At 67.1% G+C, this 24,165-nt stretch overlaps 2 protein-coding genes across 3 annotated transcripts in view; both read right to left on the bottom strand.

Moving 5' to 3' along the window:
* Nucleotides 1-850: 850 nt before the first annotated feature.
* FASN (fatty acid synthase) lies at nt 851-18,621 on the bottom strand. Its single transcript, XM_021680886.2, has 42 exons — nt 18,582-18,621; nt 16,848-16,983; nt 15,984-16,136; nt 14,660-14,833; nt 14,322-14,522; nt 14,096-14,218; nt 13,892-14,007; nt 13,676-13,810; nt 12,674-13,145; nt 12,396-12,583; nt 12,119-12,308; nt 11,441-11,535; nt 11,195-11,329; nt 10,890-11,093; nt 10,625-10,740; nt 10,132-10,307; nt 9,854-10,045; nt 9,690-9,770; nt 9,395-9,574; nt 8,988-9,167; nt 8,707-8,910; nt 7,785-8,089; nt 7,144-7,536; nt 6,902-7,069; nt 6,701-6,819; nt 6,446-6,600; nt 6,108-6,311; nt 5,773-5,923; nt 5,507-5,685; nt 5,299-5,418; nt 5,015-5,137; nt 4,707-4,930; nt 4,417-4,618; nt 4,155-4,306; nt 3,951-4,042; nt 3,579-3,730; nt 3,236-3,481; nt 2,781-2,969; nt 2,238-2,468; nt 1,904-2,127; nt 1,711-1,809; nt 851-1,586 (listed from the first exon to the last, which is right to left on the bottom strand). Exons 2-42 carry the CDS (start codon nt 16,972-16,974, stop codon nt 1,197-1,199), a joined length of 7,560 nt encoding a protein of 2,519 aa, XP_021536561.1. The 5' UTR covers nt 16,975-16,983; nt 18,582-18,621; the 3' UTR covers nt 851-1,196.
* A 2,754-nt stretch (nt 18,622-21,375) lies between these two features.
* The window catches only part of CCDC57 (coiled-coil domain containing 57), a 95,651-nt gene continuing 92,861 nt past the window's right edge, over nt 21,376-24,165 (bottom strand). For both annotated transcript variants that reach the window (XM_044921522.1, XM_044921520.1), the window contains one exon: nt 21,376-22,236. In XM_044921522.1, the coding sequence (XP_044777457.1) occupies nt 22,080-22,236 (157 nt within the window). In that variant the 3' untranslated portion in view covers nt 21,376-22,079. The remainder of the gene's footprint in view (nt 22,237-24,165) is intronic.

Below are 24,165 nucleotides of genomic sequence, written 5' to 3' on the forward strand. Positions count from 1 at the left end.
GCTCATGGTAATTCTATGCTGAACTTTCTGAGGAATATGGAGGCGCCCCTGGTCTGTTTCTGTGTTCAGCACATCCTTTTAGAAGGCTACTGGCGGGCCTGATCCCCCCGGCCCCTGGATCTCTGGCTGCAGGGTCCAGCTTTCCCTGCTCATTCCCACCAGCTGGCTCAGAACTCACACCGCCCCCTGCACCACTGGTGTCCACCTCACCCCTTGGCTCTCAGGGTTCAGATGCCCAGGGAACCTCCCTGCCCCTCTGACTTGCTCTGATCCACCTTTGCCTAAACCAGTGTGATGGTCAGTCTCTTGTTCAACTCGGCTAGTTATGCAAACAGTAGCGTAGGTGTTGCTGTGAAGGTATTTTGTTGATGAGATTCACACCTATGACCACCTGACTCCAGGTCAAGGTTACTCTCGATGGTGTGGGTAGGCCTCGTCAAGGGAGGAGAACAATCCCAAGGTTTCCCGGAGGAGTAAGGAATCCAGGCAGGAAGCAGTGCGGGGGACCCCACGCTTGCCCTGGCCGCTCTGTTGAAGCGCCCGGCGGGATGCCTGTCCTACCGGCTGCTTCTCTAGCAGAGCAGCCACCGCGGCCCTCCGGGAGCCAGGCGCTGTCCCCGGGGCTGAGCGCCGCGGGGAGCAGAGGGGGGCCCTCCCTGTCGGAGGAGGGAAGAAAGGGTGACTGGAGGCCAGAGCTCAGGTGGGGTTTAGCTGTGGGGAGGCGGGTGGGGGGCCTCCCCCAGGTTGGCGGACACTTCCTGGTCTTTACGGGCAGCGCTGCTGGAACACAGTCCAGACGTGGTTCTGGACACGGACAGTTACAGTAAACTCCAGAATTCAAGCAGCAATATGAATCATGTTTCTTGAAAAACGAATACAGACGAACACAGAATGGTGCCCCGGCGCCCTGGACTGCTCCTTTCCACAGGCCCCTGCATCATGGGGGCCCCAGGGCTGGGGCTCCCGCGCCGCCGGCCTTCACAGGGTGGACGAGGCCCTGGCGTCTCCCCAGCGACGCAATAAATAGGAGGATCGAATGGAGGACCGAGGCGCAGACCCACGCGGCGCACCGGGCCCGCCCGGCCGACCCTTCACAGACCGGGGCAGGTCTCCGAGTCGGCGGCGGCGCACAGGGCGCGGGGGCGGGGCTCCCACCGGCAGGACGCCCACCCCCACCCCGGGGCCGCGGGGGGCGCCTAGCCTTCCCGCACGCTGACGCGCGGCTCGGCCAGGGAGCTGTGGATGATGCTGAGGATGGACTCCAGGCCGCTGCCCTCCAGCAGCGTGCGGTGGTCCCCCTCGATCACGTGTACCGACACCTTGCCGTCGCACACCTGGGACAGGTTGTAGTCAGCGCCCAGGCCCTCGCCGTACACGCTGCCGGTCTTGGCGCGCAGCAGCGTCACGTTGCCGTGGTAGGTCGCCCGCGGCGTGTACTGCTCGGCCGCGCGCAGCTTGTGGTAGAAGGAGCGCGCGGCGAAGGTCAGCTGGCGGCGGTCCAGGCCCGCGTGGCTGCGCTCGATCAGGTCCACGGCGGCCGCCGCGCGCTCCCCCAGGTCCCTGAGGGGCAGCAGCGCCTCCAGCACCTGCGGGCCGGGGTGCAGAACGGGGCTCTGAGCGGCGCGTGCCCGGCGCAAAGCCCCGCGGGGTCTGGACCGGGCTGCGCGCGCGCGCGCTCCGCTCGGGCTGCAGGGCGCCCCCCGGCCCCACCTTGTCGTGTTCCACGTCGATGAACTGCTGCGTGAAGAAGCACATGGCCTCGGCCTCGGCCTCCGCCTCGCAGCCCGGGGTCATCTTGGCGCGGTAGCTCTGTGGGGGAGAAGGGGCTGCTGCAGCCGGGCCCTGGACTGCGACCCTGGGGCTGCGGCTGGGAGCCCACCGACGCCCCCGCGGCGGCCCTCACCTGCGTGTAGGCCAGCACGTAGGAGTGTGAGCCGTCAAACAAGAAGAGGCTGTGGTGTGAGGGGGCCGGGCTCTGCTGCGCAGCCTGCAGCTGGGAGCACATCTCGAAGGCCACACAGGCCCCGAACGAGTAGCCGGCGATGCGGTAGGGCCCCTCGGGCTGCACCTGCCGGATGCACTCCACGTAGTAGGCGGCCAGACTCTGGATGCTGTCCAGGGGTGCAGCTGTGGGGCAGAAGGAGGCTCAGCGGCAGGCAGGAGGGGACCCTGGGTGGGACACGCACACCACCCTGCCTTATTGGGGGGTGGGGACCGCCTCGCAGGACGGGTCACACCTCGGGTACACTGCAAGCCGTAGGTGGGGATGCTGAGCTTGGAGGCCAGGCTGTGGAACACGATGGTGGAGCCTTCGATGGGGTGCACCAGGAACAGGGGTCGCTCAGAGCTCTGCACCAAGTTGAGCCGTGTCAAGGTCGGGCCCTCGGGGTTCACCAGCAGGGTGCTCAGGTTCAGCTGGGCCTGCTGACCGGTTCTGCTGCTGTCCTTGGCCGTGGGGACGGCCAGCTCTGTAAGGAGGGGGCAGATGCCGGAGGGCCAGGGCCACACAAGATGCCCCACGCACAAACACGACGACGGGCACGGGCGCACACACCCACCCCTGACGCGGGCTGCTGGTGGCCAGGGCGGGAAATGGGTGGGGGCCCAAGGCCCCACTCAGGGCTCACAGGAAGGGTCCCGATGGACAAGCCCTGAGCTGGGGGGTTGGGGGGGCCGCTTAGGCTGCTCACAAGCCTGCTGCTCCGGGGACGGAGGAAGAGCTGGGGCCAAGGTGGCCCAGGGACCTTCCCCTTTCTCCAACTTCCCTCACAGCCACGCACCGTTAGCCGTGCCTGCCTTCGAGGAAAACTCCTGCAACTTGCGGAACGTGAGCTGCCCGATGTCCCGCGTGGACAGCAGCAGGTCGTACCCGCGCTCCAGTATCTGGCGCACCTCCACGCCCATGAGCGAGTCCAGGCCCAGGTCTGCCAGTGTGCTGTCCAGGTTGATGGTGGCCAAGTCTCGAATGCCTGGGGACAGGTACTCGTTGGCAATTTGGGAGGGAGGTGGGGCGGGGCCCTGGGTAAGCACGGACACCTTGGCGGCTAGTCCCCTTCCCAAACCACCATCACCGTGGTTATGGCATGTGACCGCGCCCCCCTCCCGCCCTCAGCTCTGAGCCGACCACTGGAGCCTGTCCCCTCCCGGAGCAAAAGAGCACGGCCTCTTCCCGCCAGGGAAACGGCAGTTAGCGGGAGCTGAGGGTCTACAGTGCGGGGACGGCGGGCTCCCTCACCCAGGACGTGGGCCACCGCCTTCATGAGGTCCAGCTGGGCACTGCCATCACCCTGGGCGGTGGTCTTCTTCTCAGCCAGCACAAAGCTGCTCAAGACGGCGTGGGGCTGGTTCAGAAAGAAGTCCAGCACCTCCAAGCAGGAGGTGATACGCTGAGGCAGCGTCCCACCAATGACCATTTCGTTGGAGCCCATTGTCTCCAGGATGATGCCCACATCTCCGATGGCGCCCCACTGCACCGCGAGGCCTACAGGAATACAGGGCCGGCGAGCCGGGGGTGAGCGGGGGCACGCAGCGGGGCGGCGGCAAGTGGGGGCTGCCGGGCGAGGAGCGAGCTGGCCCACCTGGCAGGCCGTCGTGCCGGCGCTTCTCACATACGCGCTCCATCGAGGAGTTGGCGAAGCCGTAGTTGGTCTGGCCGGCGTTGCCGCGCCCGCAGCTCACGGAGGAGAAGACCACAAAGTAGTCCAGCTCGGGGCACGCCGCCCGGGTCACCCTGTGGGTGCTCGAGTCACACCCTGCTGGCTGGCCCAGTCCCCGCCCCCACCCCGGCCAGCGTGCCCAGCAGAGGCCTGCTGCTCAGTCCCTGCGTGGCAGCGGGAACTCTGCGCCAGGGTACACACACGTCAAGAGAGGCGGCTGCTCCCAGCATGCACCAGGTCAGAGCCAGGCTGTGTTGGGGGATGGGGACAGGGTTGGGGGATCGTACACCTCACCTGTCCAAGTTCACGGTACCGTCATACTTGGGCTTGTTAACATCCTGGAAGAACTCAGGGCTTTGATTCTCCAGCATGGCATCTCTCAGGACCTGAGGGTGAGGGGTTCTCAGCACCTGCCCTGACCTCACGGCTCTGGAGGGCTCAGCCTGGGAGGGCGCTTCCCTGGGGGGCCTGCTCTGGACCCTTCAGAGTTGCACTCACCATGGCCAGGTTGAAGACGCCACCCACAGGCCCCAGCTGCGCGGCCTCTGCCATGAGGCTCCGGGCCCCATCTGGCGAGCTGGCGTCGCTGGTGGACACCAGGACCTGCACGCCCTGGCGCCTCCACTCACGGACTTGCTTGGCCTGGTAGCCTACGGGACACAGGGCAGCGTGGTTGGGCCAACCGGGCTTCTGGACCAGAGAGCTCACGAGCACTGAGCCGACCACCCCCCACCCCGTCCTGGCCCTCGGGACTGCTCACCTGTGCGGATCCCAGAGCGAGAGGTCAGCACGAGTTTCTGGGCCCCTCGCAGCACAAGCCACTGGGCCAGCTCGAGGCCAAACCCGCCTAGGCCCCCAGTGATGACGTAGCTCTTGTGGGCTGGGCAGAAGGTCTTGGATACAGCTGTCATCAGTGTGGGCCTGGTCACCTGTGGCACCATCTCCCGCTCCTCCTTGAGCACCTGCAGCCCAAGCAGCACCCCCAGCTCAGGCACTGCCCTGGGGAGCTGGAGCCGGGGGAGCCGGGGGCGCCGGGGGCCCCACGCTCACCTGCACGACCACTTTGCCGATGTGCTTCCCTTGGGCCATGAAACGGAACGCGTCCTCCACGCGGTGCTTGGGGAACGTGGTGCACTTGAGGGGCCGCACCACACCGTCCCGGATGCCCGCCCGCAGCAGCGCCGCCACCTCCCGCCAGTCGCTGCCCCGGTCATCCATGAGCGCGTCTAGCAGGATCCCGTGGAAGGTCACGTTCTTCAGGAAGATGGCCATGCCTGGGTGGGCGGGGGGAGGGCTCAGCACTCACGGCCCCCAGCTGACCCTGCGGACCTCACCCGCCCGCCTGCTGCCCGCCTCACCCAGCTGGTGGTTGTTGGAAAGGTCGAATTTGCCGATCTCCAGGAACCGGCCGTGCTGGGCCAGGCAGCGCACACTGGCCTGCAGCTTCTCCTCCGCCAGAGAGTTCAGAACCAGGTCGACACCTTGGGGGGGGTCGGGGAAAGAGAGGTCCTCTCCGTCATGAAACTGGCCCCGGCCCAGACCTTGTCCCCGCCTGGGCCCGAGGAGGACGGTGGCAGCACGGGTGGACAGCGACTGGTGGGCGTGCCAGGGCCGCCGCTGGGGGCCCGCGAGCTGCGCTCACCCTTCCCGCCTGTGTGCCACAGCACGTGTTGTTCGAAGGACGTGTCCCGGGAGTTGGCAAAGCTGGTGTCGCCGAGCTGAGGGAACCTGGCCTGGAGGTACGACCGCTTCTCGGCGGACCCTGGTAGGGAGAGGCGCATGCTGCTGAGCCAGGCCGTGGGGTAGGGGCGGGGGCAGCGCCGGGCTCGCGGGAGGGCTGGTGGACTGACCCACGGTGGTGAAGACGCGGCAGCCCAGGCTCAGGGCGATGGCGATGGCGGCCTGGCCCACGCCGCCCGAGCCCGAGTGGATGAGCACCGTCTCCCCGCGCTGCATGCGCCCCCGCACCACCAGCGAGTAGTAGGCGGTAGAGTATACCACGGGCACGGAAGCTGCCTCCTCCAGGGTCCTGCGGGCACAGCACACGAGGTCAGCTCGGGCCTGAGCCTCGGCCGTGGCCGCGTGGGGTACCGGGCTCACGGTCCCACCAACTCACCAGCTAGACGGCACCTCCCATAGGAAGTCCTCAGACAGCAGGACGGAAGTGGCCAGGCCCTCAGCGGGCACCAGCCCCATCACACGCTTGCCACTGGCGTCCCGGCCAGAGAACTCCATGCCCAGCATACAGTCCCGGGAGGCCCATTTCCCTGGGGGTAGATGGTGGCGGTGAGCCCTACGTCTCCCCGGGTGGGGGGTGGGGGCGCCCGGTGCGCAAACTCAGGCCTGAGGAGCCTCCAGGGTCCTGAGGGCTGTGGGTCAAGGAGCCCTCCTCTTCCCAGTCCCTGGCCTGGAGCGTTTGCTCTGGCCACGCCCGCAGGATGCAGTCCATACCTGGGATGGCGTCAGGGGAGAGCTTGCCCGTGGCCAGCATGATGTCTCGGAAGTTGAGGGAGGCGTAGCTGACGGTGCAGAGGTGGACGCCGGGGTCGGTGGGCTGGGCGTGACGCAGAGGGGAGCAGACCCAGCGGATGGAGGAGAGGTCCCCCCGGGTGAGGACATTCACGAAGGCGTGCTCGGTCTGCTCCTCTGGCAGGCCTGAAGGCGACAGGAAGTGCGGCTGCCACAGGGGCTTCCTAGCCAGGGCCCCCCAGCCTCCTGTCACCCTCAGACCACCCGGCTATAACGCAAGGAGCTGGTGGGGGCCAGGGAGGCATCTTGCGGGGGCTCACCATGCTCCAGGGGGAAATGGCGGAAGGCCCCCCAGGACCCGTCCCGGTAGACGTTCATCACGAGGTCCCCCTGTAACACCTTCTGCAACTCTGAGGAGCTTGGGTCCATCTTGGGGATGGGGGAGGTGCTGCTGAGGTTGGACACCAGGATGCATCTGTGGGCAGACACACAGGTGAGGGGAGGCTGGAGGAGGGGGAGAGAGAGAGGGCAGGGGGGAGGGAGAGGGGGCCTGCAGCTCTGTGGCTGTCTCTCACCGAATCCGGGGCCCGCCAGGCTCTCGGCGGAGACAGTTCACCATGCCCACGACGCCCGAGGTGGTGCAGCTGAAGGCCGTCAGCCACACGGGGCGGGAAGAGTCGTTGGCCAGAACGTTCTGCGGGACGAGGGAAGGGCTGGCGTGTGGGTGGGTCCCCAGGCCCGTGGGCATGGTGCTGGGGGGCCCGGCAGAGACTGACCTTCAGGGAGTCCACCCATCGGAAGCTGGTGTCCTCCACAGGCAGGAAGACGGGGCTGTCCTGCGGGGCCGGCTGGCGGCGGCACAGGAAGAGCGCGGAGCCGTAGAAGGACCTCTTCAGGGCCACCAGGTGCAGGGACGCCCCGGCAAACAGACCCTCCCACTCGTCCTGCGTGGGCGGGGCGGGGTCAGTGCTCAGCCAGCCTCCCTGCTGCAGCCCCGGCCCCGCCCCCGCCCCTTCACCTGGCTCAGGAGGCTCTGCCCGCCTCGCTGGGGCTCCGGGCAGGTGAGGAAGGCAACCGTCTCTCCCAGCGGGTGTCCTCTGAGCAGCGTGTGCAGCAGCAGGAAGCCGCCCTCCTTGAGAGCGGCTACCATGTTGCCGAGGGCCGTGGCTGGGTCCCGGAGGGTGGCCACGGCACAGTTGCATGCCAGCAGGTCAGCCATGCCCAGGCTGCTGGGGGCAGGGTCTGCAGGGTCCCACTGGCCCTGGGTCGTGCCATACTCCTGCAGCTTGGCCTGGACAGCCTCCAGGGCCTGGGGGTGGCGGTCTGTGGCTGTGTAGTCCAGCTGGAGCAGGGGCTGGGTGTTGAGCAGCGCCGGAATGCGGGAATACAGGCGGCCATCACCAGCCAGCACCTGCAGGTGGGGAGAGCTTCCTGGACCAGCTGCCCACCGGGCAGGCACCCTGATCCGAGCTGGCGGACATCTGCCAGAAAGGCCCACCCACCCACGCTGCTGAGACCACCAGCTAGTGTCCTCCCCCAGAGCCCACCTTCAAGCAGGGCGGAACGGTCAAGGACACGAGGGCAGCCTCGGCACACCTTCTGACGGGCCCTGGCATTTCTCACGGCTGAGCCTGCCTGGAGCTGGGTCCACGCACCCACCTCTACAATGTGCATCCTGGGGCTGCTCAGGTTCTCCAGGGCAGTGTCCACGCAGGCCTTGAGTGCCGGGGAATCGAGAAGGCCGTGGAGCAGGGGGTCGTCATGCAGCAGGGGCCTCTGCTGGGCCAGTAGCTGGTCCAGCTCCAGCTGCAGGCTCCCATTGAGCTGGAGTTGGCAGGCAGCTCCCAGCAACTGAGGCAGGCCCTGCTGTGGGGGCTCCCGGGGCACCTGGGCCCCATCCAGCCCAGGGACCACCATCTTTAGCCCCTGCTGGGCCACCTTGGTCTGCAGTGCTTGTGCCAGCCCTGGGGAGGGGGGAGATGGGCACTAAGGCGAGGTCTCACTCGGGCCAGTGTTCCCTAAGCACCCCCACACAGCAGGGGTCTGCTTAGAGCAGGCATCCATCAGTAACCAGGACCCAGGTGACCCTGTCCTCCCAGGGCCCACTGCCTGGCCTTGCCCCTAGATAAGCAAACAGAGGAGGGACGAAGTGGGCAGCCTGATCCTCCAGGACTAGGAACTAGCCCCCTGGGTGGGTGTCGTCGAGGCGTGAGCTCCGCAGAGGGTAGGCTCCCTACGGAGCGTGGGCTCAGTGCCCTCACGTCCCCCGCGGCGCTCCAGCCCCCCGCCCGTTATCCCCCACCCATCAGCGTGGGTACGAGCCCTCACAGGGCTTGCCGGGCCAGGTCCCCGTGGTGTGCGTCACACCCAAGTGGCTGGCTGGGGACACAGGCAGGAAGGACCTGAAGACTATCCCTGAAGACCAGGAGCCTCTCGAGGAGGCAAGTTTCGGCTCCTGTGAAGCAGGAGGTTGTCAAGCTGGAACGGGTCTCAGCGAAGGGCTGTGTGGGAAGCTGAGAAACTCCCTTTTGCCAGAGGCATCCGACGGAGGCTGGAGCACAGGGCAGGGGCTGGGCCTCACCCCTGCACAGCTGCAGCTCGTCCTGTAGGGCTGCGTTTCCAGCCAGGAGCCCCCCCTCCACGTAGGGAGTGAAGCAGAACTTCTCCAGGATCGGGGCGAGCTGCTCCTGCTGCCTTCTCGGGGCCACGGAGGCGTGTGGGCCCGAGATGAGGGTGCCGCCGGCCACCACGTGGTTCAGACAGCTGCTCACCACCACGTCAGCCACTGCGGGAAGGAGCCGGTGAGCGTGGGCCGCGGCCGGCCCGGCGGCGCAGGTGGGGGGGCCCGGGACTCGGGGCTACCTTGGGCCTGGCCCTTGAGCGAGTACACCCTCTGCCGGTGAGTGGCGGGGTCGACGTGGATGGAGGTGATGCGGGTGGGCAGGCGCAGGGAGCGCTGGGCCGTACTCAGGATGGACATCTGCAGCAAGGTGTCCAGGAAGGTTACCCAGTTGTCCCTCCACAGCAGCCGGCCTACGCAGCCTGTGACAGAGGGACCGTCGGCGTGGCCGGGCCGGGTCTCTCACGCGCACGGCACCCTGCCCTCCACACACCCCTCACACCCAGCACAGCCCCGTCCCCGGGACTCGGGCGGTGGCGGAGTCACGTGGCACCCAGATCCTGGGCAGCAGGCCAGGCCCCGTGCGGCCTGAAGGGAGGCGGCCCCAAGGCTCGTGCCCTGAGCGTCAAGGGAGGATGTGGCGCCCTACCTCCCAGGTTGGCCTCCAGAATGCCCTGGAAGTAGGGGCCATAGTCGTAGCCACGCAGCCGCAGCTCCTTGTATACGTCCCCCTGGGACAGGTGGAATGCGGCCGCGGGGTCCGTGGGGTCCGGGCCCTCCTGGCTGTCGAAGAGCTTGGGGTCAGGCTCCTCCCACTGGTACACCTTCCCTGTGGGGGGGCAGAAGAGCCTGAGGGGCGTAGAGTGGAGCTGGCCACCAAGGGTCCACTCAGAGGCCAACCCCCACCAGAGAGCCCGAGGCCTGGCCGGACGCCCTCTGCTCACCGCTCACGATCAGGTTGCCGTTCTCAGACACCTCAAAGGCGCGGGAAGCCTCCAGAAGCCGCACTTCCAGAGCCACAGTCCCTGTGCACAGCAAGGTTGGAGATGAGCAGCTGGGGTCAGCCGTCAGCACTCCTGCCCTGACCCCGGTGGCCACCCCATCTCACCGGTCTTGGGCAAGATGGTGGCCTGGTGCAGCGTCACATCCTCAAACACCACGGGCATCTCTTCCATGTTCTGGCTCAAGGCACGCGCCAGAGTCTTCCAGACCAGGCACAGGTAGCCGGTGGCGGGGAAGAGGACGCGGCCATCGATGCGGTGGTCCACCAGGTAGTGGTCGGGGGACTCGGGGCTGGTGTCTGTGTGGGCTGGACCTTAGTGCCAGCACCCGGGAGGGAGAAGGCACCCTCGCCCCGTCCCTCAACTGCCCTCAGCCCCCACTCACCAATGTTGTAGATGGTGGCAGCAGACGAACCGCTGGAGCCGCTGGGGAAGTCCCCGGCGGCAGGCACGTCCCAGATCTGACTGTGGTCCCACTTGATGTGGGGGGAGATGAGAGGAGTCCCCCGGGGAACCGGGAACTCCATGGGTGGAAACAGGCCATTGGGGTTGGCATCAATGCTGGGGGGTGGGGGAAAGGTGTGAGGCGCACGCCTGGGCTGGTGGCCGTGCCTGGGTCTACCCCGTCATACCCTCGGCCAACCGTCTCCCACGAGACCCCAGAGATCACCAAGACGGGGTGGGGTGGGGGCCATAGCAAGGAAGCTCGAGGCGGCCCAGCACCCACCAGCCTACTCCCTGAGGACAACCTCAAGGCCACCGAGCAGCCCTATTACCACGCTTTGCTGTCGGGGAGAAGCTCCGGGTGGACCGCCCCCTCCCCCCCCACCGGGAACCCGGCCCCCTCCCCGGCGGCCCAGCAGGGGCAGCCGACCCACCCCAGCAGGTGCAGCCTGCCCACGTTCCTGAGGAAGAACTCCAGGTTGTCTCTCTGGTCCTTCTTCATGAGGGGGATGATGGTGCAGCTGGGCTTGACGCCTCTCTTCAGGACGCCCTGGTGAGGCAGAGGGGCTTGGCCTTCCTCACTGGTTCCCACCTGCCCGCAGGCCCAGACCCTCGGCTTCTCTCGGCCGACGCACCAAGACCACCGTCCCTCCTGGAACCGGCCGGCCTTCCCCGCCCCTGGCCCCAGCTGGTGCGCACCTGCAGCAGGGCGTGGGGGGCGATCTCCAGCACCACGGCGTGCTCAGGCACGTGACGCAGCGCCTCCTGGAACAGCACCGGGCTCACGAGGTTGTTGACGCTGTACTCCGCCGAGGACGTGCGGGCCAGGCTCCCTTGCCACTGGGCCTCGGGGATGGAGGTGCTGAGCCAGCGCGCCGAGCGGGGCCTTGGCTCCCGGATCACCTGCGCACGTGACACCGTCAGCCGTGCCGGGCCTCCGCCCCCACCGCCCTGCCTCCAGGAGGCCCTGCCTCCAGGGAGCCCCCGTAGGGCGGCCAGCCCACCTTCTTGAGTGCCTGCAGCAGCGTGGGGGCGATGGACTCCATGAAGTAGGAGTGAAAGGCCATGCCGCCTGTTTGCACCTCCTTGGCAAACACGCCCTCCTGCCTCAGCTGCTCCATAAATGTGACCACCTGGGCCTAAGGACAGAGGTGTCAAGGGCTGGACGAGTGCAACCGGTTCCCCACGCAGAGCTCCCCCCGAGGGACGGGGAAGGGACTTGGGGATGAGCCTCGTCTCCCAGGGCCCACCTGAGGTCCTGAGATGGTCACTGTGTCTTCGGAGTTGTGGCAGGCGGGCACAATGCCAGGGGGACAGCGTTGTTTACACTCCTCCCAGGACAAGCCTGTGGGCAGGGATGGCCTCAGGGGGCGGGCTGCGGGGAGCCGGGGCCCCCACCCGAGAGGAAGGCGCTGCCCGGGACAGGCCCTAATGACAGGGGTGCAGTAATGACAGCCGCGGAGCGGGGCCTTTATGGGGCACTTTCGCTCCTGCCGCGTTTGATCTCGAGGTAGGACACCTTCTCTGTTGTCCCACACGTGGGGAGCCAGGTCCTGGGCCCCCGACAGGCCTCCACGGGCCTCGGCCCCTCCCCTGCAGCCCCTCAGGGTGGTGGCTCTCTGAGGTGTCCCTCCTGTTCCCAGCCCAGCCTGCCTGAGGCACGAGAAGGTGCCCACGGAAGGGAACCACAGCGAGTCACCCCGACACTGACTTTATCAAAAGCTCCCTGGCTTCTTGCGTGGGCGGGGGGCACTCTTGTCCCCACGTGGCTTCAGCCCAGCCTGTGGTGACGATGGCCACGCATTTACTGCCGGCTGCAGGGCGCTGGGGTGGGTCGCAGCGTCTGCCCCGTGTGAACAGGAGGAAGGCCAGGGACGCCCCTGAGGCCGGCGGGGGGAGCGGGACGGGGGAGCACAGAGGACACCCACCCACGGCCGCCATGGCTCCCGGTGGGATGCTGGCCTCCTTGATGCACTGGCCTCTCCAATAGGCCGTGAGGACGGCCTCCTCCTGGGAAAGGCAGCCGTCTGCGTAGCCACAGGCCACCTCCCCCAGGGAGTGCCCGATGATGCCATCGGGCCGTAGGCCCATGGAGGTCAGCAGGTCTATGAGGGCGATCTGGTGGGGGAGAGGGGCATGAGGAGTCACGCCCGCCCGGCCACCAGCCCCGTCCTGCCCACTGGGCCCCGGAGCCCAAGGACGCACCTGGATGGCGGTGAGGCTCACGAAGGAGTGGACGAGGTCGTCAAAGCAGGCCTCGTCTGTGCTCAGGAGCAGCTCAGACACCTGCAGGCCCAAGGGCTTCACGGCCTCGTCGGAGCGCAGGATGGAATCTCGGAAGCTGTGCAGGCGCATGAGGCTCGACCCCATTCCATGCCACTGCGCACCCATCCCTGTCCCGAGGAGAGCTGTCAGGCGTGGTGGCCGCGGGGGCCAGCCTCCCGCTCACCCTCCCGGGAGGGCCCGCACGGCCGGCCTCTCACCAGAGCAGATGAACCAGAGTGGACGCTGGCCAGCAGGCGGCTGCTGGGCCTCCTGCACCTCCAGGCCGCCCTCCTCACCCCCCAGCACCGCGTAGCCCCGGAAGGGCATGGCGGTGGGGGGGATGGCCGCGATGTCATTGAGCATGCTCACGAAGGCCAGGTCCTGGCTGTGCTGGTGGCCCTGCTCCAGCAGGCAGTGCACGGCCTCCAGGGTGCGCCCGCTGGCCCGCAGCAGACGGGGCAGGGTGACGTACGGGGTGGCCGGCGAGGGTCGCCGCAGATTGGGCCTGAGGACGACGTGCACGTTGGAGCCGCCGAAGCCAAAGGAGTTGATAGCCACATTGCCTCCACGGACGGGCAGGGGCCGGTCCACCACCTGCAGCCGCCCCTCCCGGAGTGCGGGGATCTCAGTGTTCGGGCTGTGGAAGTGCAGGTTGGGGGCCCAGAGCCCGTGTTCCAGGGACAGCAGCACCTACAGGGGGCTCACAGTTGGTGGGGCAGCTGGCCTCGGACTCCCTGCCCTGCTGCCTGGGGTCGGGCCCACCCAACACAGCGCAGGGACCCAGGGACCCTTCCGGTCTCTGGGCCCCATGCCTTCACCTGGGGCCCCAGGGCGCCCCCCAGACGGACGGGCTGTGGACCTGGACACAGAGGCCCCCTCAGCCAGAGCTCCTCCCAGGTCCCAGTTCTTGCAGGAACGGTAAGCAGGTTACAGTGTCACAGCCCCAAGGAGCCTAGAGCACCAGGGAGCCCCCGCCACACCCAGAAGCTACCAGTGCGTGGTCTCCCCACAGGCCACCCAGCCCCCCCAGCTGGTCAGGAAGACTGTAGGACAGGTGGGCAGCCCCTGCGCCCTCCCCTGGCCCACACGGAGCAAGGGTAGAGACTGGTCACAGGCTTGTGCCCTGCTGTCCGGGCCTCAGTGGCTGGCACCCCTCGGCACAGTCTGTGGGAACCCCCCCTTGCGTGGCAGGCAGGACAGCTCCGGACCCACCCACCTACCTTGGCCATGGCTGCGAGCCCCGAGGCGGGCTCCGGGTGCCCCATGTTCGACTTTGTGGACCCAATCAGCAAGGGGTCCCGGCGGGTGGTGCAAAGGGCTCGGTCGATGCCATTCAGCTCCTGGGGGTCGCCCACCTGTGGAGGACAAGAGGAGGATCAGGATCCCGCCCAGGTGCCTCTCAGGCCTGGGGTGTGGGGCGTGGGCGGGGCACTCACCATGGTCCCCGTGCCGTGGGCTTCGATATACTCCAGAGACTCTGGGGCCAGCCCAGCCGGCTCATACAGGGAGCGGATGAGCTGCTCCTGGGCCTCCCCGGAGGGGAAGGTCACACCTGTGGGACGAGCCAGGCCTCAGCCCCCGACCAAGGACCACCTGCCGTGGCCAGGCCCGGGCCCCTCCAGCCCCCGGCCGGCACCCACCTTGCTCCTTGTAGCCGTCGGTGTTGGTGCCGGCGTTCAGGATGGTGGCATACACGCGCCGGGCCAGGGACCTCTTGGTCAGCAGGATGACCACCACGGCCTCCGAGCGACAGTAACCGTTCCCTGTGTGCGGAGGGCACCTCAGGCCCAGGGGCTCTGCTGCTCCAGGCCCCCGGGCCAAGAGCTCTGGGGCCGCCCCTGCCCTTCCCGCCCACCGCTCACTCACCAGACTCGTCGAATGACTTGCAGGTGCCCTCAGGACTGAGCATGCCCAGCTTCATGAACTGCACGGAGGTGTTGGGCTTGAGCAGGACGTTGATGCCCCCCACGATGGCGCTGGGGCACTCCCCGCTGCGCACGGCCTCGTAGGCGTTCTGCAGAGCCATCAGGCTGGAGGAGCAGGCTGTATCCAGGGCGATGCTGGGCCCTGTGGGCAAGAGCACAATGGGGGGCCCGGCGGCTCCAGCAGGGTGCCCTCCACTGGGAGCCCATGGCACGGACGCCTTGCCCTGGCCAGCCTTCCTGGGGGAACCAGAGGCCCAGCGGGGCTGGGTGGGTACCCACCTTTAAAATCAAAGAAGAACGAGAGACGGTTGGCCATCATGGCGCGCTGGCAGCCCACCATGCTGTAGCCCAAGAGGGTCTCAGGGTCTCGGCTGAGGGCCTCTGAGGCCTCGGAGCCGCTCACGCCCACCCAGACACCGGTGTGTGTCCCTCGGAGTGACGCTGGGTTGATGCCTGCGTGAAGCAACAGTAAGACATGGCAGCTGAGCCTGCTGCCCAGCTCTAGGGCTAAATCCTCCCTCTTAGCCTGGCTCTGGAGGGGTCCGAGCAGGGCAACCAACCCAGGTAGGGCTGAGGACAGATAACTGGGTCACAAGGAACCGAGGGCCCAGGAGACAGGTGGGGCTCCAGGCTCTGGGCCAGGCAGAGGCCAGAGAAAGCTGGAGGTGAGGACAGAAGGCAGCATTGTCCCCAGGATACTCCCCTGGCCCCTGGTGTCACCAGTAGGGTCTGGCAAGCCCCAGTGACCAATGAGCACCCAAGCACCAAGGGCAGCCTACCCTAGGACAGGCTAAGATAAGGAAACACAGGGAGCAAAGGCTGAGTGTCCAGGCTGGGAAAGGAGGGAGGGACCCTGGCCAGTCTCCGGAGAACGGCGTCCAAGGTCTCTGCTGGCCCTTCCCTCCAGGGCACTGTGTGCCTGCAGCAGTGTCCCGTGCGGGCCCCAGGCCTGGCTCGCTGAGCAGCAAGCAAGCTAGAAGGCCAGGCTGCCTGCCCGCCTGCCTGCGGTACAACTGGCCGGCTCCCAGGCTCCCCCTCAGGCCCGGGCTCCCCCCACCCACCTGCGGAGGCGCCGCGCCCACGTGGCCGGCCTCCTCTCCCACCAGGCAAGACGTTTAGGCCCCTGGGGCGGTAGGGACAGGTCTGTGCCCCGTGACAAGGGACAGCTGTCTCGAGGCACTTGTACAAGACCAGACACAGCCCAGAGGAGGGGAGAGTGGAGAGCACGAGTCCTGGGGGCCAGACCCCACCTCCTGCTCTGCCTGGCACTCCACCCTTGCCCCAAACCCAGCTGTACTTTGGGGAGGGAGGAAATTGGGGCATCAGGACATGCCAGGGACACCGTGTGTGTAGTTGTGAAACCTCAACCTGCTCCCAGGCCCACGCCTCCCACACCTCCCCAAGCCCATGGGCCCTACACCAGGACCCAGGAGAGCCACAGCACCTTGCGCTGCCTCCTTGGTAAGTTTTGTGTTTTCAGACTTCTGCTTTTAAAAGTGAGAAGAAGCAATGCTGTCATAATTTCTGGGGAGGTGGGAACCTCAGGGACGGGCCCCGAGCCCCGAGGTGGCCATCGTTGGCCAGCAGCCTCATGAGGACCCACCTCCGTCCAAGATGGCCTCGTAGGTGACCTCCAGCAGCAAGCGCAGCTGGGGGTCCATAGTGTGAGCCTGCTTTGGGTGGACCCCGAAGAAAGAGGCGTCGAACCTGGATAGGTCCTTTAGCTTGCCAGACCGCCTGGGCAGGCCGTAGAGTCCTGCAGACGTAGACAGGTGGAAGGCTGTGGGCCCTGAGTGACCGACGGCAAAGGCCCTGCTGTGACAGGGAGCCATGAGCTCCCGGGGAGACTGGGCAGGGGCTTGGTGGTGCTAGGTCTGGGGTGCCACTTGGGCGACATCACCCCGCTTTCTGAGAAGGGGCCCCACTGGGCAGCCGTGTGGGAGGCGGCCTCGGAGCAGAGCCCAGTGGGGACAGTGCCCTCCTCCTGTCCACCACTGCCCTAGCTGGAGACCCTCTGCCTGTCCTAAACTGCCTGGCTGCTGAGGCCGGCCAGACTCCGCCACGCTGACTCACATCCCGTAGATCAGGTAGAGCTGCTCTGCAGAACAACCTACTGGGCGGGAGGAAGTCAAACCAGCTTCCCGAGAGAGCCTGGCATCTTATGTGGCGGTAGCTGGCTGGGCTCGGAGGGACAGGGTGCCTGCCCACCTGGCCTCATGCTGGATCTGGTCCCCCAGCAGATCACCCAGCTCGGCTATAAAACGGGCAGATGCATGCTCAGGGTTGGCCCTCAGCCTCCCGTGGGCCCCCAGTCCCCAGCCTCGCCTTGGTGACCAGTGGCTCTGCCATTGGGACTGGGGCTCAGGCTGGAGCTGGTCTGCCCTGGGCAGCCGGGAGGCCGCATCCAGAGCAAGAACAGGAGAGGGTCCCCTTGTGTGGGAGGGGAGCGCGAGGGCCGCCCACTCACCTGCCTTCCACCTTCTGTCGTCGTCTGTCACCATGTCTACGCCGCCGATGAGATTGGCCCAGAACTCCTGCATATTGTCCGACTCGGGCAACTTCCCGGACATGCCAGCAATCACCACCTCCTCCATGGCTGCTCTCTGCAGGGAGGGCAGCGTGGGAGCCTGACGCTGGTCAGCTCTGGCAGCCACACCACCAGGAGGCAGCCTCCCACCCTCTCCCCTGGCTTCCTGACCCCACAGCACCACCTATGGGTTTGAGAGCAGTTGGTTAGCTCCTGCGCGCTCTGCTGGCTGGGACAGAAGCCGAGGGCGTATGGGGTGGGGGTCCATGCTGGTCCAGCCAGCCCTTACTTGTCACATGTGGGGCCCCGGCCTGGGTGACTACACCATGGCCCTGCTACCCTGTGTCTGCCCCCCAACAGTCGGTGGGCTCTGCAACCTGCTGCTGGGGTCCTGGGAGAGGTAGCAGGCAGGGCCATCCCAGAAGAGCGGAACCCTTCCTGGGACAGGGCCGCTCGGCCATCAGAGTGTTAAGAGCTGACCCAGGAAATCAAGCAAGCAAAAAAGAAAGGGTGCCAAAGTTTGAGCGAAAAACATATGAGAGTAGGGGGAACACCGGCCCACACTGACCAGTGGGGCCCTGCACCCTGCATCCCAGCTTGTTCTCCATGCTGGGGACAGGGGCCCAGGCACTCTCAGGGCAGCCCATGAGCTGCCAGGGTTTGGAAGGGACATGGGGGGAGGAGTCCCTGCAGGGCTCCGGGGAAAAGAGGCCCCTACCCCGCGGCGGATCCACCCAGCCCGTCTGACCGCCCCAGCACACCTGTGCCGGGGAGGCCTCAGGCTGTTTGACCACCCAGACCCAGGTCCCCCGGGGCCCCCCTGCAGAGAGAGCCCCGGCCACAGAGGAAGGGCGCTCTTGGGTAGCCCCGAGGGGGCAAGGCCAGGGCTGGCCTGGCAAGTTCCGCCGAGGCCGCAGGGTCTCGTGGCGCTAAGGAGCGGTGGTCACGCCACCCCCCGGCCGTCCCGGGTCTCCCGGTCTCTCCGAGCGAGGGCGCGCGGCAGAGAGCAGCGTCTCCCTCGCGTGGCCCGGCACGCCTGAGTCCCCGCCGGGAGGGAGCCCCACCCCCAGCGCTGAATAAAGAGCCCTTTGGAGGCCCACGAGGCATCGGCTCGGGGGCGTTTGCTGCCTCCAGAGAGCGCCCGCTGTTCTCCCCTACTTGCTATTCACGCCGAGTCCGGCGCGGCCCGGGCAGGGGCTGGAGACCCCGCGGCGCCGGCCTCGCCCCGCCGCCCGCCCTCCAGAGCTTCGGGGCTCCGCGCGGCGCCCACGTGACGGGAGACGGGAGCCGGTTCCCCCCCACACCACCCTCGCCGCCCGGCCGCGGCCCTCCGGCACCGGGGCTGGGGGATGCCGCGGGCGGAGGGGCCGGGCGGTGCGCCCGCGTGGCCCAGCCCGCGACCAAAATGGCTGTTCGCGGCGTGCCCGGCGTCCGCCCCTCGCTATCGCCCACCTGCCCCGCCGGGCCCGGGCGCAGCGCCGCCGGCCCTCCAGCGCCGGGATGCCGGCGCCCCGCACACCCAGACCGGGGGCCTCGGAGCCCGCGGCCCGACGGGCCGACCCCTCCCCGCGGGGCGCCCCGAGACCGGAGGGTGCGGACCGGCGGCGCCCCGGGGCCGGGCCGTCCCCCCCCCAGGGCCCCAGGGGCCCCCGGGCCCCGCCGGGCCGCTCGTACCTGGTCTGGGCGCGGGCGGCGGAGCGGGCGGCGGGGAGCGAGGATGGAGCGCGGTGGCGGAGGGGAGGCCGGGCCGCTGCCGTCTCTCTGGCTCCCTCTAGGCCGGCGCCGACTCTATTTAACCGCGGCCGTCCCAGCGCGGACACGCCACATGGGCTGACAGCTTGGCTGCGCCGCCCAGGCCAATGAGCGTCGGGGCTGCGCCCCGGGACCCGGCGCGCCGCCGCCGGTGGGGTGATGCCGCGCGCCGCCGAGCCGCCGGGACCCCGCGCGGGGGCGCGCAGGGTTGGGGAACCCAGCACTCCGGGGGCGCCGGGAGGGGCGCCTCAGCACCCCCGCCCCCTGTGCCCCGCCCCCGAGGGTCCGTGGCGCGGAACGGCCGGAGGCGCACGCGCACGCGCAGGGGACTGAGCCCCGGCGCGCCCCCGCCCCCTCCCGGGGCCGCCCCCCACACCCTCGGGCCGCGGGACCACGTGTGCGCGCCGCGCGGGTGAGGCTGGACGGGAATGTGCTTGGGCGCCACTCTCGGGGCACGCCGGGGACCGGCCGGACCCCCGGGAACACCGACCGACTGGCCCGCGGTCTGGCCGCGCGGAGCCGGGCCGGGGTGGGGGGGTAAGGGGCGGGGCTCGCTCCGCCGCCGCGGCCAATCGGGGGCCGGGGGCGTGCGCACCGGCCCAATGGCGGCGCGCGAGTGGGCGTTGCTAGGCGATAGGGTGATGGGCTGGGCTGCTCGGCGGTCGTTGACCCCTGCCGAGGGCGCCCCGGGCGGGGTCACTGCCGGTCACCGCAGCGCGGCGCGGCCTCCCCAGTCTTACGGACCCGCGCGCGTGCTCCACGGCTCCCGGAGCCCGCGGGTGGAGCGAGGCCCGGACACCGCTTGGCGTGGTTCGAACAAAGGCGCCCCCCTGGGCAGAGGCACTCGCGCGCGCACGTGGCCACTTGCACCCACGGGCGCGCACACGCCCCGGCTGGAGCTCCAGCCCTGCGTCTCCGTGCATTCCCCTGCTCACACGGTTACCGAACTTCTTCCAGACCAAAACGAAACAGACCCCCGTCTAGGGGTCAGCTGAGAGTCCAGGAAGGCCGCCCTCCCTCCCTAGCGGCCATGCCCTGCAGGACCCAGGCCCCCTTATGGGCCCCCAAGTAGGTCCTTTGTGAGGCCAGCAGAGTCCCTGTTGGTCCCCAGGACGGCCAGTGCCCGGCTTCTTCTCCACCGCCTCATTGTCTTGAAACCAAACGCTGCACTCCTCACTGCGCTCCATGGCAACCCCTCCGGCTTTGCTTTCAGGGGCTCAGGGACTGTGTGGAGCAGGACTCTGGCCAGGGACGCTCAGGGACAGCACAGAACGGGACTGGCACGGTGAAACCAGACGCCACAGCTTCACTTGGCCACATGTTCCGGCATGCCCCACAGTGCTCACCAGCCCCGTTAGGTCCCAGTGGCCACTCCATGCTCCGATGCTCCCATATTTCCCTTGGCATCCTGTCTCTGGGGGCTTCTAACTCCTGACAGCGGAAGGAAGGGCAGGCCAGGAAGAGGTGGGAGAGTGCCCTAAGGCCCACCAGCTGAATTAATGTCCTGAACAACCTTCCCATGGGTTTTTCTTTCTCTTCCAATTTAAGAATTTTTCAGATACCTTGCACCCTGGGCCAGGAGTCACTGGACCATGCTGAGTAACGCTCCCAACTTTTGGTGACTTAAGTTATCCCAGGCTCATTTCTTGCTGGTCAGTGGGACTCTGCTCACTGCAGCCTGCCAGGGGCCCAGGTGATGGGGGCTGATCCCAGGCTGGGCCAACCATGATGGAGGGCCTGGGTTTGCACCCTAGAGGGAGGGCTCGGAGACTCGCTCACGGGCTCTGAAGTGCCTCTTTGGAAAGTGACAAGGCATCTCCGCTCAGGTTTTCAGCTTCAGGGAGTCACACAGCCATGCGTCCCTTCTAAGGGCACACGTCAGACACAGCCAAGCACCGAGACCCCTGCCACCCCTCGGCAAAGCTGCTTCCAGGCTGCTGCTTCCTGGCACGGTGGGAACGGCCCAGCGTTGCCTCGGCAGCTCCTGGAAGCACAGCGTGCCCAGGCTGTGTACTTAGCCTGTGGCAAGGATGTCCCTCAGGCCCGTGTGCCGTCACATGGAGCTCAAGGGTGCACGGGATGGGGCAGGAGCCATTGCAAATCACTGGGGCCTGGTCTGTGATCTCTTGGCCCTGCGTCAGGCACATGCATGACCAGCACCACCACCACTACTGTTTGTGGTCTCTCCCCGTGATGTTGCATCCTCACGTGCCCCTCACCTGTGAGCCAGGTAGGGAGAGGACACTGTGCACATTTGACTTGAGGGCCAACGGAAGCCATGAAGGCCACATGACGTGTGTAGGTCAGCCTTCCCCCAGCATTCTCCCGTCCTCCCGGAGAAGAGGTCTGCCCGGTTCCGTGAGAGCTGGCTGTCCAGAAAGGGAAAGCCTCAGTGGGGAGGGCCCAGGCTGCCTGAGGGCACAACCATGCTCTGCCTAGAGCGGGGACAGGCTGTCTCTATTTCTGAGCTGCCGTGGGCAGGGAGTGTTCTGGCGCTGCCAGCTCGGTGTGGCACCGGGGAGCAACAGGCTGAGGGCTCTGGGCGAGTGATGCAGCGCACGCCCTGGCCTCTCCCACGCTGACCCTCCTGAGGCAGGAGATTGTGATCTTGAGCATGAAGTTCACTGTAGAGCAAATCCACAAGTGTCATGGCTGTGTGGTTAGAATTTATGAGACGTTTTTCGGGTGGGGGAGTGTGGGTGTGGTTTTGTGGTATTTGGAGCAAGGGTATCAGGTGCCGGACCCCAGGCATCTAGCTGTCGGGGATGCCCCACTACTGTCCTACGCGGTGGGGGGGGGGGGGGCGGACGTGGAAGGCTCCAGACTGACCCGCTGGGTTGGTCTCACGGGGCCAACGAGCACTGGAAGTGCCACCCCCACCCCATCATGACATGACATGAGCAGGGGAGCAGGCCTCTGGTCTGGCCGCTGGCTCACCCAGAACCCCGGTTCTCCCTTCTTCCAGGAGGTCCCCTCCCACGTGCGGCACTCTGTGGGGAAACGCCTCCTTTGTGGGTGGGCATTCTGCTCCTCGTGCCCCCACACCCTCATCAGGCCGTGCTGTCTGTGACCCCCGCCCCCGGGGGCCCTCCTGGCTTCCTTCCCCATGTCACTGGGGCACCGTAGGACAGGTCAGTAACTCCAGGGCCCAGCGAGAGCACCGGAGGCAGGGGCTTTCATGGCCCTGGGTCGGTCAGAGCCCGGGGAAGCCGCTCTGCAGCTGTGCACATGCACACACACTCGCACTCTCCTCGTGCACGTGGGTGCTTGCACACACACCCCCCTGATGCATGGTGAAAGCGCAGGCCCCAAGCACCAACATGGGAGGGGAGGGGAAGCGGGAGGGCGTGGGAGAAGGAAGGCTCAAGAAGTCAGTCCTTCAAATTGTAGTTACGGATCTTGGGGGGTCTCTGGCAGCCTTTAGTTTTTGCAGGGTGAGCCCTGGAGGGTCTGGTGGGCTTGGCCTTTGCCTGCGCTTCCATCTTCATCCCTTCGATGGCAAAGGCTGCCCGTGTCCCCACGGGGCTCCTGTCCAGGTGTCCGAGGCTGTCGGCTGCTGGACATGCCGTGAACTCTACTGAAGAACAGCAAGAGAAGGGCCTGTCACAGCACGAAGGGCAGGAAGGGGTGGGAAGCCTAGGCTCCCCGAGTATAAGCCAAGCGGCTGTGCCTCCAGCCTGCAGGACCCAGAAACCCCACGCCCTGGCTCTCGTTCCAGAGCCTAGCAGGCCAGAGGTCCTCCCTGGGGAAGGTGCTCAAGGGCAGCAGCTGTGGCTTGGGGTCCTGGCACAGGAGGCCCCTGGGACACATGCTTTCCAGATGCACCGCAGGGCCTGGGCCTGCCCCTCCACTGGCACTCTGGACATTTGCCCCTGAAAATGTCATCTCCTGCCGGGACCATTTCGTAATGGGCCCCCTGGGGGCGCCCAGGTTAATGATTGACCCACAGCACGTCTCGGGCCCTTCCCCAGCTGTCAAGCACCCTCTGTCTGCTGGCCGTGCTCACCAGCACCCCCAGACCCCCAGCCGCCCAGCAGCCCTGACATGTGTGTCCAAGCACAGGCCAAGGACCCAGGGCCTGGGCCACATGCCGTACACGTGGGCCGACACTCAGGGGCAGCCCTTCCAAAGCGGCCACCACGGTGTTTCTGAACTAGGGCGTGGGAGGAGACTTTCAGTTTCCAAGCTCTTCTCTAGTTGCCAAGTTCTTAGAACTAGGAGTGTGTTTCTTTTGTAAAAAACAAAACAAAAAAGATGTTATTAGGAAGCAGCTGTAAGATGCAAGGTCAGAGTGGCTCTCCCTTGTGCGTTGGCCCAGCAGGTAGGGCCGGGGTCTGTGGAGCCCCAGGAGGGTCCACACTGGATGGGAATGCTGCCCCAGAGAGCACAGACAGGGGAAGGGGGGCCTGGCACCAGCATCTCACACACGAGACACACGGGTGACACGCACGCCACGTGCCCAGCGTCTCGGAGCCGACCACCTGGGGCCCGGCCGGTACAGGGTGGCGTGCAGCACAGGGGGGGATGCCGCGTGGCGGGGACCCCCCGGGCCAGGCCTGAGGACAGGCCGAAGGGACAGCAGAAGGCCCGTGCCTCGGAAAGCGCACACAGGTGGTGCACGCCGTGGGCCTGCAGTGTCCCCAGCACTGGGAGCTGGAGGTCGGCCACGTGTACCCGGGTCCCTGGCTCACACTTGGGCCTCTTCTGTCCTCTTGAGTACCTGGAACTGCTCCATTCCCTGCAGCCTCCTTGGGGTCACACAGCCTTAGGCCCCCCTCCTGTGCCCTTGGACCCAGTCCCGGCGCCTGGCCCTGCTCTCCTCCTATTGCCTAGGCTCCAAGCACCAGGATCCTGGAGTGGAGTGAGGTTGGTCCCTGGATGTCCCTGTTCCTCTCCGCTTCCCGAGGCCATGGCTGCGTCTCCCTCATGAAGCAAAGGCCCATGCCTTTGGTTCTCTAGCCGCAGAGCAATTCCTCCTCCACACATGCTCTCCTGCCCTGTGTCTCTGGAAGCAGACCCTCAGGTCCTGACTTCCTGTCAGCCCCATCCTGATAGCTGATGATATCTAGGCCCATCCTCTGCTTGCGTGGTTTCCTTCTGGAAGGCAGCGGCCAGTGGGGAGGGGCAGCGTTGGGACCCTGACCCCACAACGTGAGGGACCGGCCCTCTTAGGGATTCCGTGGGCCTCGCCTGAGTCCACCCTCCCAATCCGCTGCCGCCGGGGTGGGGGTGGGGGAGAAAGTGAGGCTCGGGGAGGAGGAAGAGCCTAGGCCCTGAGGGGGGCCGTGCTCCCCATGAGACTTGCAGTGGGAGCAGGGCCCCTGAAGGAAGCCGGCTGTGGGGTCTCGGGGGTTTCGGGCTCCGGCAGAGCCGTCCCTGAGGAGGTAGCCAACCGCCCCAGGGCAGGGGCAGTCCTGGCTCAGGCATGAAGCTGGATGGGTCAGGCCTGCTTGCTGCCCCCCCCGCCCCCCCCCCCCCCCCCCCCCCCCCCCCCGCCCGTCTCCCC

The sequence above is a fragment of the Neomonachus schauinslandi genome, chromosome 15 (genome assembly GCF_002201575.2).
Source record: "Neomonachus schauinslandi chromosome 15, ASM220157v2, whole genome shotgun sequence".
Lineage (NCBI taxonomy): Eukaryota > Metazoa > Chordata > Mammalia > Carnivora > Phocidae > Neomonachus > Neomonachus schauinslandi.

What these genes read in the sequence shown, in the direction of transcription:
- FASN (XM_021680886.2), bottom strand. Translation starts at nt 16,974, where the DNA reads ATGGAGGAGGTGGTGATTGCTGGCATGTCCGGGAAGTTGCCCGAGTCG. An exon ending in ACTCTGGTTCATCTGCTCTG is followed by an intron (nt 12,584 to 12,673) that starts GTGAGAGGCCGG and finishes TCCTCGGGACAG; the next exon opens with GGATGGGTGCGCAGTGGCAT. An exon ending in GGCGGTGGCCCACGTCCTGG is followed by an intron (nt 2,970 to 3,235) that starts GTGAGGGAGCCC and finishes ACCTGTCCCCAG; the next exon opens with GCATTCGAGACTTGGCCACC.